At 29.1% G+C, this 15,120-nt stretch overlaps 2 protein-coding genes across 10 annotated transcripts in view; one reads left to right on the forward strand and one right to left on the reverse strand.

Moving 5' to 3' along the window:
* The first annotated feature begins 4,808 nt into the window (after positions 1 to 4,808).
* On the forward strand, positions 4,809 to 8,210 carry LOC149055403 (uncharacterized). Its single transcript, XM_089229552.1, has 5 exons — positions 4,809 to 4,912; positions 6,327 to 6,442; positions 6,540 to 7,801; positions 7,874 to 7,945; positions 8,018 to 8,210. The coding sequence occupies exons 1-5, from the start codon at positions 4,809 to 4,811 to the stop codon at positions 8,030 to 8,032; spliced, it is 1,569 nt and encodes a 522-aa protein (XP_089085678.1). The 3' UTR covers positions 8,033 to 8,210.
* A 561-nt stretch (positions 8,211 to 8,771) lies between these two features.
* sick (sickie) overlaps positions 8,772 to 15,120 on the reverse strand; it is a 90,839-nt gene continuing 84,490 nt past the window's right edge. For 5 of the 9 annotated variants that reach the window (XM_089229760.1, XM_089229758.1, XM_089229763.1 and 2 more), the window contains 12 exons: positions 13,635 to 13,718; positions 13,353 to 13,494; positions 13,109 to 13,251; positions 12,432 to 12,628; positions 12,178 to 12,346; positions 11,986 to 12,103; positions 11,718 to 11,917; positions 11,379 to 11,626; positions 11,003 to 11,149; positions 10,505 to 10,935; positions 10,159 to 10,430; positions 8,772 to 9,075 (listed from right to left, as the gene is read on the reverse strand). In XM_089229760.1, coding sequence (XP_089085886.1) covers positions 8,971 to 9,075; positions 10,159 to 10,430; positions 10,505 to 10,935; positions 11,003 to 11,149; positions 11,379 to 11,626; positions 11,718 to 11,917; positions 11,986 to 12,103; positions 12,178 to 12,346; positions 12,432 to 12,628; positions 13,109 to 13,251; positions 13,353 to 13,494; positions 13,635 to 13,718 — 2,256 coding nt within the window. In that variant the 3' untranslated portion in view covers positions 8,772 to 8,970. The remainder of the gene's footprint in view (positions 9,076 to 10,158; positions 10,431 to 10,504; positions 10,936 to 11,002; positions 11,150 to 11,378; positions 11,627 to 11,717; positions 11,918 to 11,985; positions 12,104 to 12,177; positions 12,347 to 12,431; positions 12,629 to 13,108; positions 13,252 to 13,352; positions 13,495 to 13,634; positions 13,719 to 15,120) is intronic. The other 4 variants (XM_089229766.1, XM_089229759.1, XM_089229762.1 and 1 more) reach the window with 3 other exon arrangements.

Consider the following 15,120-nt stretch of genomic DNA (forward strand, 5'->3'; position numbering starts at 1 on the left):
CTACAGTATATTCACAAAATTGATAAGAATTCAACTTAGCAGTGGTAGGTATAATGATAAAAAATTGAATTCACTTAAAAAAGATTGATAAGAAATGCATAACGCCCCCAGAATATAAGTAGCAAGATTTTGCATTAAATGCAGGGAGCTTTCCCATATTTTTTTTTTAAATTTAAATTTAAAAGGTTTTTATAATGAAACTATTCAAGCTCTTATTTTTGGAATTTAGAATGTACTCAAACGCCATTTTTCAAATTGATGAATTTGTTTGTACTACTTAAGGAGTAGCCCTGTAACTTGAGGCGATACAAACTTCTATTTTTTAAATTAAAACCCTTTTTAATTCTTTTTTTACTATAAATTATTTAGTCGATAATTTTAGTCAGTAGTTGCTAATAAGCTCTCCTAGCACCTCAAATTACTGAAATCAACATTTTAAATTTTTAACCAAATGAGCCATTGAGGGATTGTAGGTACAAAACTTAGCCCGATAACAAAAAAAATTTTTAAAACTAATGATTTGTTGTTTATAGGCTACATTAAAAAAAATCTATAATCATATAAAATTTTGTATTTGGGACAACAATACAGTTTTTAGGCTCATAGCCTAAAACTAAAATATCTGTACTAATGTATTTATTTCGGTGCACCGTAACTCCGCACGTATTGCCGCCATTTTATAATATATCACCTCAACTTCACATAAAAATAAAAGGTTTTTTGAACACCTAAACTCCGCATTAAAAAATTAATAATAATAATAATAATAATAATAATATAATATTATGTATTTATTATTGTATAAATTTATTTATTTTTAAATTTTAAATACAATTTATTATTATGTTATTAAAATTAAATAAAAATAATATTTAAGAGTAAAAAGGTAATACCTGAAACGGCTTAAACAGACTAATCTAAACTAATAATAATAATCATGATAAAGACAATTTACAACAAACATTGTCGTCGTCGGTAAAATAAAATATAAAATATCTAATGTAAATTAAAATTAAATTAACTAACCTATCAAATTGGTAGTCGTTATATAATTATATTTCTTTGTTAATAAATTGTATGTTATTTTTTTATTGTGTTCTAATTATTATCCTACTTTCATTATTATTGGTAGAATTCATTCGTATATTCATCCGTCTGCATTGTTAATACATTTTTGATGAAAACTCCAATATTTGGATGTGTTGAAGTACCTAAATAAATCACCAAATTTGGCATGAAAAGACTCACAGTTGTTTGTTAATTTTAACAATTATATTTTAAGCAACTACTACTCAGATAATGTAGGTATAAAGAACTGAATTAGTCCCGTAAACGTTACACACTAGGAAAATAAATATATTGGGTATTACCTATAGGCTATAATATGCCATCAATTTTATATTATATCAGTTTTATGGCATGTGTACCTTTGGGGTTTACAATATTTTAGAATGCGGAGATATGGTGCGTTCGTTTTTTTCGACCATGCGGAGATACGGTGCATGCGCGGAGTTACGGATTTACAAAATATTTCTATTCATGCTGAGCTACGGTGCGTCCATTTATTTTACCATGTTTTATAATTTTATCACCAAAAATAGTATAATTCTGTATCACCATAAATCAGACAAAAATAAGAAAAATAGAAATCTCGTCAATTCTCCAATGGCACATTTTTAATAGATGGATACTTACAACTTACTTACACCACTTCGTGTTCTTTTTTCCTTTGTCTTTTTACCGATTACCCATTGAAGTGCTAATCATCCTAAAATTATTTATTTTTCCTTATTTTATTGTTGTTGTTGCTTACCTGAGTTTGTCACGCACGGGCACAGCACAATCAAGTTAATTTTGGCACTAGGTGAAATTAAATTTTGGTGTATTATAATCTAATTTCCATAATAATATAATATAATTTAAAATTAAATGATTATTAAGTATCGCCCCTTCCCAGGGGTTGGCTGTTTAAGGACATTTGTGTGACCGGAGCCGGTATAGGCGAAAGGGGCACTATACTTGTTACTTTAACTAATAAGGTTAAATTTACTTGTAAGGTTATCCGTCTCCCCGAAGGGTAGAGATGGTATCCCCACAGGACCTCAAAGAGGTCAACCCCTCCCACCAAGTTGGCTATATTAGCTGGTGGGGGGGGGGGGGGGTGGAGGCCAAGCTTCCATTTGACGAAAAGTCCGGAGAAACTCAAGTTTTGGAGACCGGAGCCGGTATAGGCGAAGGGATCAATGACTTATTATACTCCAACTTGCTCTTTTTAAAAATTTTAAAAATTATTTTGAAAAAGTAAGACATTTAGAATACGTATCTAAGTACCAAAATTAAAAAAAAAAAAATGTTTAAAGGGCATGATAAATTATGACGTATTGTCTATGCATAAAAATTCAAAATTGCTTACTTTCAAAGGCCATAACTTCAAAACTAAGTCCAACTGACAAATTTTGATTGCGCCATTCTTCTTAAATGGTTAACGAAAAATCGAAAAAATTGCATGGGGTGGTAAAATGCATTTGTTCCATTGTAGTTATACTTATACCACGATTTAAGATAGTACTATCTTAAATCGTGACTTATACCTACACTCCGGCATTTAAATTTTTTTATCTCCCGATATCTGTAATTCCGAATAGTTTTTAATTTATTATTTATATCTGCAGCTCATCAGTCATCGACCTATTTCTATTCTCTCAAGTCTCAGGTTCGACCGAGTTACCACATGATGCCAACAACCTTTTATAGTTGTATAACTGCAGTATTCATATACCTAGGTAGTAGGTACCAAGGTACCAAGATACCTACTAATATTAGAATCTAGAGAGTACGCGGTGGAAGGTTCCTGAATGTATTCAAGTTTAAATATATATTTAACTTGTATCTAACATGTTTTGAGTTTTAACCACAGTTTAAGATATCTTAAACCTTGAACCATGGTTATAAACTTATAACCGGTATTTTGACTTTTGAGAATTAAAATGATCAAACTTTATAGGGCCTTTAAATAGTCAAATGTATATAAATTATAACCATCATGGTATATATAATATCATGTAGGCGTCCGATCCTTAACGTCTGTAAACATTTCATGGAATAATGCAAATATACCTAATGGATTAAAATAATCCTTCAAATTTTCTAAACGTAATTCGATCGTGGGACGCTCATGTACGTTGTTAATTTAAATTTAACAACTTATTTAAAATACACTTTATAAACATCAGCCGCTGAAACAGACATGTTTGAAAATTATAGTATGTAATTTAAAATAAATATATAACTAAGATTTGGACATATAATAATATTAATAATAAAAAAAAATAACAAAAAACGTATAAATATGTATTAAACATAAACTAAAACCACTAGGTTTGTAAGTCCAATTGTCCAAGAACAGAACAACTTATTTACCTACAATTTAAATTACTGGATCGCTACAAGGGGTTTCATACTGTATTCCATAATTATTATTTGACTCCATAATCGGTCATTAAATATTTTTGTGATATTAATTGATATTTAAAAAAAAAAACATGTTCGTTATGAGGTCAATACGTCATAATAAGTAAACTAAATAAGTATAGCCAGTATAGGTATAATTTTTTTAGCAGGTCAACATGCTGATTGAGGCTTAACAAAAAAACATATAAGGATAACAAAATATTACTAATATAAAATGTTAAAAATGTTATTATTATTTTAAATATTCCAAGTAGGAAATATCGAAAAAATGTATTTTTCCAAAAGTTTTAATAATCAATCCAACAGTAGTAATCAATGGCAAAGTTACCGTTTTTAAGGGGTTTCGTATAGCCAACTTTTTCAACGAGTAAAATCAAAAGATTGAAAATGGTTTTTAGGAATGTACAAAAATGTCCCATATCAAACAAAATTTAAAAAAAGTCTAAATGTGTACCTATTAAGTTTATATTCATAAGAGAATTATTATTATATGTAAATATATTATAATACCTAGGCACATAGGCGTGCGCAAAGTTTCAAGTCGGGGGCAGCGAATATTTTTACCGGCCCATACATGATGGGTATTAAGTTAACATTTTTAAGCTCAAAATCAAAATTTAACCTTTGACCTTTAAATAAAAATATTTTAAACGATATTATCATTGGTTAATCATAGATTGTTTTTGCTCAACACCGGTTACCATATCAAAATTAAAAATACATCAAATATCAATAACACATTATTCTTTATTATTATAATACGGTTATATTATTATGTTATGTTATTATTATATAGTTCGGCCCAGACAAATATATTCAAACCGTCCAGGGGCAGCAAGAGCACACCTTGCTGCCCCTGTCCGCACGCCTATGGAGGTAAAATATTGTATGACAATGAAATATAAAAATTATTTTGACTGTTAGGTTATTACTACCTACTGTAGCTTAGTAGCAATCTTAATAGAGAGCTACCTAGCTATTTCAATACAATCAAAACTATATTATTATTTTTTACTAATTACATGTCTACGAGCGAATATTTATACATAATAATTAATATAGGATACAGGCTTATAGTGATAAACTTAATATATAATTTTACAAATTTAAAAGATAGAAATATTATATTATAAGTATTATAATATATCTATTTAACTTTAGATGAAACAGAGTTATTAAAATTGATGCTCAATAAAGATGAATTTATTATGTACATCACACAACAATATAACAATAATGATTGCTGTACACCACTTGAACCAATTATTTGGGCAATACATTTTAACATTCCTAAATTCCAAAGGCTACGATTGTTAGAAAATATATTACTCCGGAGTATGGCATACGTAAAAAAATATTATAGCTTTCTGCCTCATAAACAAATACTTGGAAAGACATATGAAGTTTTAGGAATACCCACAGTTTGCGGTGAACCAAATAAGTAAGTACCCACACACGGTAAGCTATAATAATCAACAAGTAATATAATTTAAATAGGTAGTAAATAACATTTTATATAATAATCAATAATTATATTGAAACAATTAAATTTTTAAGCAAAATAATAGGGATCCAAATTGGCTTGTAACATGCCATGACGGAGTGATCGGGTTTCGTCATAAGAATATTACTATTTACTAATATTAGGGATGTGGAATGAAACAAATGTCAGAACGAAGTGTGATGTTGTGTGATGTGAAAAGATGCTCTATTTAATATTACAACATACATTTCCGATTTCGCCATTTAGCATATTTTTAATAAAAGTTAATAGCTTTGAGTTTACAATTGGCTAAGCAAACGAAAGATAATTGTATCTTGAATATATTTTTTTTCTCATAGTTGTTAGTTATTAAAATTGTTAATGTTTAATAATTTAGTAGTTTATTGCTCAAGCGTGTAAGGTGCGCCCTAATGTGTCTTGAATCTTGACAAATGCGTTTGAACGTGTCTACAATTTTAAAGTAAATTTTTCTTAACATATTTACTTGCCCAAACACGTGTTTTTATGGGATTAAAGGTCGTTGAGGAAATTAGAAATATTATGAAAAACCTTAAGTCTTACTAGTCTTAGCCAAAGACACAAGTATATACACACACACACAGTATATTTAAATCATTCAGGATGAGATGACATAATTATTAATACAAGAAATTATAAATACATTGTATACCTATTTAATTAATACTATGAATATTTTTATATCATCATCAAACGTCAGAGACTGAGAACCATGCAGAATATGGTTATAGCATTATTAATAAAGAAAGAGAATAGTAAAGGGGATAAATTACCACCTTGATGTACACCATTGCAGATGACACATTTGCATATATAATATAATTGCATATAATATTGATGTAGCCATAAATGTTTTTATGTTATTACTTATTACTTTAGAGTAAGGAATTAAAAAATGAGGTTAGGTGGAATATCACAAACTAGAAGTATACCTTTTCTATTGTTTAATTATTGTCTTTAAGCATACAGATACAAAGAAAAAAAGCTAAAATATTATTCTTATAATATGATTTAGGCAATATATATATTTTATATTTATATATCAATATACCTTTTTTTTCTCCTAGTGGAATCACTACAAAGGGCCTGAACTGTTTGAATATTGTTTTATCCAATATATTATAACCTATCTAAAATAGTAATATTAGTCTACATTTTTTTTGTAACTTCTATTTTTTAAGTTGATATCTATTGGAAATTTTTCGGTAACTAAAATAATATATGTATAATTCAATAAATTTTGTTACAACCAAACTAATAGGTAGTTATTAGTTATTAACAATTTAAATTAAATTTAACTGCTGATTGCTAATAATTTAGTCTATGTTTTTAGATGTTTCTTAAATGCTTACAAAAAATACAAGCCTTATTATCCAATAAGGTATCCTAAACATCAAAAGACTCCTTTATTATGTAATGTTATTCATCATTCAATTACAATCAAGCCTGGTGAGTATTTTTAATTAATTTAATTTTTATTAATTGTTGAATAGTAATTTGGTTACAAAACCACAAGAGTATAACATAAAAATATTTATCTATTTAGGAACAAAATGTAGAAATATAAATTCAAAATCATCTTCAGTTAACCAGAATATAATTTGTAGTACTCCAAACACAAAAAGAGTACACAATTTTGAAATTACTCCTTTACTTAGTCCAATTAAAACACAAATTCAAGAAGAAAGTTATAATTTGCCAACTGACTCATATAATGATGGAGATAGTGTATTAAATAAACAAAACATAGCAAAATATCATATTTTGTCTTATAATAAACAAAGAAAGATATTACCAAGAAAATTAGAACTTAGCGAATTTGAAATTTTGAATACTACACATCAAACATTATCTAGTGTACAAAATGAAGACATACAAAATCTGAATTACTCAAACAATACACAAAATGAAATATATTTTATTAGTAGGGATCCTAAACAGTTTCAATACGAAAATTATATTTCAAAATCAGATATAGATATTGTAAGTCACGTGTCTAGTGAAGAATTATATAACAGGAAAGAAAAGGAAATTACCAATACAAATACAACATCAGTTTATTTTAAAGACTATATAAAAAAAGAACACCAAGTATCAGATTTAAAGGAACCATCAATTTTATTTACTAAAAAAAGTAATACAGAAGTAATAAAACCAAGTTTAAGCGAGAAACTTAAAAAAAATTCATCATTTTTCAAAAAGAACAGATTGGTCAGAGAATCAAAAACAAGTCAAATAATTAACATAAAAACAGTAAATAAAAAAAAAATCAAATACATTACCCAGAAATCCTCTTCAGATCTGCGGACTAGGACAAGTGAAATTTTTAATAGGATTTCATTTTCTGATTTCAATATGACATCACATACAGAAACAATAAATGATCAAAATCGAAGTAAAAACATGCGTCATAATGGAATAGCACAAGATTCAAATGACACAGGAAAAAATGTAAATAGTTGGAATGAGGAATCACAGAATAATAATAGGGAAGAGGATAGCATTTCAAGTATTAATTCTTCTACAAAAGTCTCATATGAACTTAATAATTATGAAGATCATAAAATATATGAACCGAGTATATATCATTCAAGTTTGCCTACATTTAGCGACACCAACATATTTTCATCAAATTCAACATTGAATTTTGATAAACTAGTTTCCATTCAACAGAAATTTATAAATTGGTCACAAGATAGTTCTAATGCAATTCATTATGAAGAAATGTACACGAGGCAAAACAATGGTACTGTTAACAATACACATTCAGAGGAGATACAATTTACATCGAAAGAAAATATAACCATGGTTTGTAATTATAATTAAAATATCATTCATTGAATTGAAATATAATCAGATCTAAATTATTTAATTTTTTAGAATTTTTCATCAGCAAATAACACATCAATATCTTTTACAGCAGATACTTTGGAATACATATCACATTTTAATGTAAGTGTAAAAAATATTATTTTATTTTTCAGTATCATTCATTCAGTTAAAAAACAAAAAATCAAATTTCAGGAGAACTCAGAATGAAATGTTTGAAAAATAATAACACACAGGAATCATAATAGTCACATTTATAATAGTAGAAACTAGAGGTATAATTTATTTTGGTTTTATTAACAAATAAAAATTTGTACTACATGATATATATATATAAAAACATATAATATATTAATACGGGATATTGTTTATAAATACAAAAGCAATTTTTAATATTAACAATAACAGTATATTAAGCAAGGTAATTATCTACAGTTTTATTTATTAACAAGTAATAATAAGCAAATAAACTATAGTATGAAAGCACCAGGAAATTAAGATTTAGTAAACAATATTATAATTATATTCTTATATACTAATAAAGATGTTTTTTTTTTTTTTTTAATTTTAATATCTGAAAACAACACGCTTGTAAATAATCAATCAATTAGAAATTGAAATCAATACAAAAATTAATTTAGATTGATTTTACATTTTACAGAGAAAAATTATTGTATTTAAATTAATACAAAAGTACATTTTCGGACGGTTTAAATAAAATAATATATTTAAATAAATAAATAATGTAATATTTTATGACTTGTAAAATTCATTTTAAAAATAACTACTGTATTTGAGCACATTATATCTGTTATTATAATATAATGTAGTAAAAATGTGTATTTTAAACAACTTAAAGGCAGTAATTTAGTCTTTTGAAATAAAAATTTATTGTCCGTGCCAAACTGAGATATTAAAAATATAAAAATAAATTAGTTTGTATAAAATGTTGAGCTTAGAAATGTTTAATTTTTTAATTTTTAAGAAACAATATACAGCCACGTATAGGGGCATTTAGATTTAATATTATTTGGTAAACATAACGTCATTAGGACTCAATTACCAAAAAGTAATACATTTTGGTAAACACAACTTAAAAACTATAATAAATTATAAAAATCACAAATAAATATATTTTATGAGTACATTCACAGTGTCGCCAAAGTTCCATTACTATTTGGCAAGTTCATGTCAGTGTCATTTTGAGGACTAGAGTAATTTGCAGCTTCTCGAAGAGTCATCAACATGTTTAACTAAATTAAAAAAATATATATAAGTATTAATATTTGCTTCATGAAAAATTATGAATTATGATAAACATAACTAAGGACTTTATACAGTTTTATAATTTTTTGAAAAACTCCAAAAATCTGATGATAAGATCTATTATTAACAATTCCAATTATGAAAACTTGTTTAAAATAATTTTTTATGTGTTATACATTTAATATTATATATTATAATCATACAATATCAATATATTTGAATTGTAAACTACATTCTTAATGCCCAAGTTGTATATGATTAAAAAACATTAAATAAATAATATTTACAATCTATAATTTACCTAACTTTTAACTTTTTGAATGAATTTACACTTATTTATTTAAGTGCAGAAGTCTCATAAATTTATTCTTTGCTAGTTAGTACATTTAGTTTATTATATTATTATGTATTGTAATTATAAAGTACTATACACAGTATAAGCACCTAAATACATATATAAAAATGATCTTTTTAAATATCAATTGTTATCTTGTTTAGTATTAATAATTTGATATGGGGACGAGGTGGCCGAGTGGTCTACCGCGTCGGCTGTGGCTCAGCCGGACCGGGTTCGATCCTCGACCATTGGGCAGCATTTATCTCCGGGCAAGTCACGGTGTTCGGAGAACAAGTGCCGCCATCCCCTACTCCGGGGCATGGCAGAAACCTACGGGTGCCCCAATAGAAATTCTGCCAAAACTCTCACCCACGTGTAAAACCAACCTACAGTTCCATAAGAACCTACAGTACAACCCCCTTCCCAATGGCCGCGGGATAATTTAAAAAAAAAAAAAGAAAAAGAAAATTGTTATGTAGGTAATACACCTAAATAATATAAGATAGACAGGTAAAATACCTATTCACCTAAATCTCATTATAGAGCAATTTTAAATACCACTCTAAGTCGGATTTTTGATAAATTGAATAGAGTCGCTCATATCAAGTTTGGATCATTAAGACTACCATATTATATTTTAGAAGTAATTAATATTGTGACAATATGTATAAATGTAATGATTTCAAGCACATAAAGTCCCTAACCAGATCACAGATAATTAATTCAACTATACCAATGGGTCATTATCCTGTTCTATGTCATAGCCAACATCTTCTGGTCGTATTCTAATGAATGATTCTATGGTTTTATGCACTGCATTAGACCAAGGATATGACTGAATGACAAATGAAGCTGGATCTTTCCACGCTGCTCTTTTTCCGTACAATCTAATGCCTTCACGAACTATGTCCATTACATATGGAACCAAAGAATAGTTCCATAAATCTGAAAACCACATTTGAGATGTTTCTAAATCCATTGGACACGAAACAAACAAAATAGGTCCTAAAACATGAAAAACAATTAGAAGTATGAACTTAACTTGTAAAAATAAAATAATCTGATTTAGTGAAAATTACCTAATGTAACTTCAGACGAACTATGAATCTCAAGCAATTGATTCAAATGATTTCTGACTTCCGGGATCCATTCCACAATTCGTTTTAGCTGCGCGTTTCTTTGTCCAATTCGACATTCATGTTCTACAAGTTTACGCCTCAAATGACGACCAAGGAATCCTTTCATTGGTTCCATGTGGTTGGCACAAAGGACCCATCTGAAGTTGTGATGTAATTGAAGACTAGTTGTTGAACATGTTGACTGATTAATAGTTCCTATTATATATGGACATTTTGGACTTTGAAAACCATTGAACACATCTGGTAAAGACAACGCTTTATGTAAATTGTCTAAGATCACAACACATGGAATTTGGGAAGAGTCACTATCAGCTTGATCAGATATTTTGGACAGATATTGTTGTAAATCTTTATTATTTTTCTCATCAACGCTAAAAAAATATTAAATATATTAAAAAATGTTCAATATATTTGAAACGCTGCACTAAAAGTACTAACCTGAATGTAACAATAGTTGAAGAATTACATTCTTTTCCCATTTTCATAACTAGGAACTCGGAAAGTTTATTCGATAAATAAGACTTGCCAGTACCGCTAGGTCCACATAAAATTATTCTATGATGTTCACTTAATAAAGAAACATACCTAAAAATATAAAGAAAAATAGGAAATTATTTTGTTATTCTGAAAGTGTTTACAACTTAACAGAATAATTATTAAATAGATAAAAAGTTGTCTTTGAATTCCAATAAATAATGCTAAAACATATCATAATTTAAGTCTTATGTAGTAAATGAATGAAGAAAAATTTCTTTATATGTGAGTATTTTTTTTAAATGTTTAATGTATTAAATTAATTCAATGCAATTAGTACCTTTGGAGAATACTTTTTGGTATGAGAGTATCGAACGCTAAAGCGTCTAAACTTCCCGAATGCATGGCACCTTTGAGACAAATAGAAATATTTGAACCATTCATCATACATTCATAAGGGGACTTATCAGGAGGCTTATATTCTTTTGTATTTGATATATATCGTATTATATCATCGATGTGGTAGCTCCATATTGAGTCAACACAAAGTCCCAATTTGGTCATTGGATCAATTCGTTCCACATAATCCTTAAAAGAGTGAAAATGTTCAAAGTTTAGAATTTTATTAAAGAATTCAAAAAGGAGGAACTATTATTGGTAATAAAAATAAAATTCTTACTTTGAATCCTTTAACAACAAGGTGGTCAACCATATCCCATTTTGATTTTGGTGAAATAGGTAATGCAGATATTATGCATGTTTTAGTCTTATTTTCTTTATATTTGTTATAACTACCATGACTACCAAGGAACACGTTAAGTTGGACCAACATAGCATCTGAATCTAATGAGGGCAATAACGCTTCTGTCCCTTCATCACCTAATAAAAAATATATATTGTATTTTAAAAAATAACAAGTTTTAAAAATTAATAGGTGAAAAATTTACTTTGAGTGTGATTTGATACTGGTGGAGACTGTAGAGAACTACAACTAGACTGAAGGGATTGATTTGTTACAATTTTTTGCAATCTCTCATTGTCTTGTTTCAAGTTCAACATTTCATCCTATAAAAATGATTTCAATATTAAAAATATGAAAACAATATCAAGAGATATTAGGGTTATCGCTTAAAACATACCCTCATTTTAATCACAGTGTCCTTTAAGGATTCAAGTTGGTGTGCTGAACTCAAAGCTTCTAATCTAATGTCTGTAAGAACGAGATCTTTTTCTCTGAGCTGTTTTCTCAATTGCTCCACCATTTCTGGACTTGAGTCGTGTTCAGCCCGATCGCAATCGTACAAACTCCTAGAAATGTTGTTAAAAAAAAAAAAAAAAAAAAAAAACACAATAAGTACAACTTAGGATTTAACACAAAATTCGGAACACGCACGTCGTTGACGAATGGCTGTTCTTGAATCCCAGTCCGTTCGCATGTGGAGTGTTGAGCATCGGCGATGACGGTGCAGACATGTCAGATAGAAAAGCGCTCTGATGGTTTCGGGCGATGTGCGCCTCTTCGGCATCTGATAACGAGTTGCTACGATTCTTTTTGGATCGTGAGAACGCCTTGCTAAACGAGCTGCGCAGCTATAATTTTCATTTGAACAATATAACGTATACAAGTTATTACAAATTATATTATGCACCAGTTGCTGTTAATTTTTGTAGTTCAAAATCGGATAGTGTCAAAGCAAAACAGAAAAACCAATCACGAAAATTTGCACATGGGCTATGGATATAAAAATATGTTATGTATGTGTTACTGTGTTGGGAAAGTTAATTTTTAAAAGGGTCTAGGTCCACGTTCATCGTTCATTTATAGATATAAGAACTCGTTTCAGATCCTTGTCGCCTATTCAAAGAAACTCGTTCCAAAAAATAATTTTTTAATTAAATAAAAAAATTCGTTAATTTTCTCCTTAATTTTGGAGGGGAACAGTTTCGAGTTTCGTTTCCACAAAAATGAATATGTAATGTTAAAAACAAAATTGCAGCAATGTACAGAAATACTGGTTTTTCTTTCTTTCTTTTAGCACTAATCAATCGATTAAAATCTAGTCATCATACGGATATGTTTGGTCGTACCCATCCTCTTTTCTTCTTCTTGTCGGCCTCGGACTGCTGTGCCGAACTGGACGCGCTGCACGCCGACGACAGGGAATTCAAACTCGAAACCGAATCTGTCGACAGTTGACGTGAAATGTTATTACCTAAAGACGACAGACGGGGATGTGTTACTGTAGGCGCTGATGATCGAATTTGGTGGGTCGGCGCGAATCACCGAAAGAACGAGCAATAAATTATTACTTACCAGTACTAGAATCGGCGACGGAATTGATAGTGTGCCGCCTTTGGTGGTTGTTGCCGCCGCCGTTCGCATGGTTTCCCGAATCGGTGGCGCCTTGTTTCCTCAACATCTCGACGGTTTGACGCAGTTCGTGCAGCTCGTGATCCTAAACGGAAATAAGCAGACGGTCCACGATTAATAGTAGTCAACGGTTAACGTATTTTTTTTCGTTTTATTGTTTGAATATTACATTTGTCAGAATTTATCGCAAAGGTTTACAATATTTTGATGGAATTTAATGTTTACCTTTTTCTCGGCCGTGGCGGTCAACTGTTGCAGCCTCTGAGTCATGTTCGATAAAGACTGCTCGAATGCAGACACCACGTGAGCCTAGAACAAACAACAAATAACGATAATGTCGATAATGATTCAAAAAAATAAATCTGAAATCAAAATGCCTTAACTATCGCAAACCCGATCACGGCTTGAGACATGAACAATACATCCCTTATCTGTGGTAATTACACCACCGACAATATGAATATTAAGCAAGCGCGTTTAACGAAAATCATAAAATGAGTTGTAACAATTTTATTTATTACCTAATAAATATATAGTAATAATATATCGATCAATTAATTTTATTTATTTTTATACTTCTGCGTATTATGAAATCGAAAATTGATGAACGTGTATGAAAAATCTATATATACAATTTCAATAGACTGTATTCATACACAATGTGCCCATATGGTCATATCGCAATTCACAAATAATGATTCTGTGTATCAATAATTGATAGTAAAATACGTAGTAAATGTGGGAAAGTTAATAGGAACTGAAAATAAATAAGCATCCAGTATAATAGTCGACAGTACATTATTATGAATGTACCTGTAATTTAGTAGCTAAAGATTATTATCAACGATATGTAAACAATAACATAATACAATATTACACGTAAATACGAATACCTACAGTATTGTCATAAAATGACAGAAAATGTATTTAAATAATATTTTACAAATAAATTACGATCATAATAAATAATACAACAATCGCAGGAATTCGAAAAACAAATTTTTCAGTTACTTAAAACTAAAACTAAAAAAAAAAAAAAATGATATTTTTGTACATTTACCGTTATACGGTAACATATAGGAATTTAGACTTCTATACACACAATCGTAGAAATATTACATTCGAAATCATCGTTTAGATGAAAACAACGATCGATGGGTTTTAGATTATTATTCGCTCTAGTTGCATTCCGTATTTCCGTTTCGACGTGAACTATCTATTATTACGCATTGTCAGATGACGATGGTTTTATTTTTTATTATTATTTTAAATTTATGGTGTCGAATGTATAGAGTGAATAATTCAAAAAATATAATATAGGTCAGAAAGTACTCCGAACTACAATAATGCATATAATATTATTTCACATTGATACTGCAGCAGCCAGTGGCAGTCGTAAGATGAGTCGAGGAAAACGAATTGATTGTCGTTCGCCTTCGTACCCAACCTCGGTTAGCGAATTACCAGTAAAGTGACTTTAGTTATTAGCGGTCGGCGGTCATTATACCAGTTGATTTCATTTATACTCATCCGTTGCCTTGTCAAATCGTAACACCCTATAACACAACCATTTTTCAAATATCAACACTACTTTCTGGACACAGACCACAGTTGTTTACGTCGAGCTGACAACTTTTATCCAGTACAACTACGTCACGCACAATATGACAATGATCGTTTAATCCGTCAACGTAGAACAGAAACACAACGA

The sequence above is a fragment of the Diuraphis noxia genome, unplaced genomic scaffold, assembly GCF_037042655.1.
Source record: "Diuraphis noxia isolate RWA-SAM2 unplaced genomic scaffold, SU_Dnox_SAM2 contig0005, whole genome shotgun sequence".
Taxonomy (NCBI): domain Eukaryota; kingdom Metazoa; phylum Arthropoda; class Insecta; order Hemiptera; family Aphididae; genus Diuraphis; species Diuraphis noxia.

What these genes read in the sequence shown, in the direction of transcription:
- LOC149055403 (XM_089229552.1), top strand. Translation starts at nt 4,809, where the DNA reads ATGGCATACGTAAAAAAATATTATAGCTTTCTGCCTCATAAACAAATA. An exon ending in TTCAATTACAATCAAGCCTG is followed by an intron (nt 6,443 to 6,539) that starts GTGAGTATTTTT and finishes TTATCTATTTAG; the next exon opens with GAACAAAATGTAGAAATATA. An exon ending in CGAAAGAAAATATAACCATG is followed by an intron (nt 7,802 to 7,873) that starts GTTTGTAATTAT and finishes TTAATTTTTTAG; the next exon opens with AATTTTTCATCAGCAAATAA.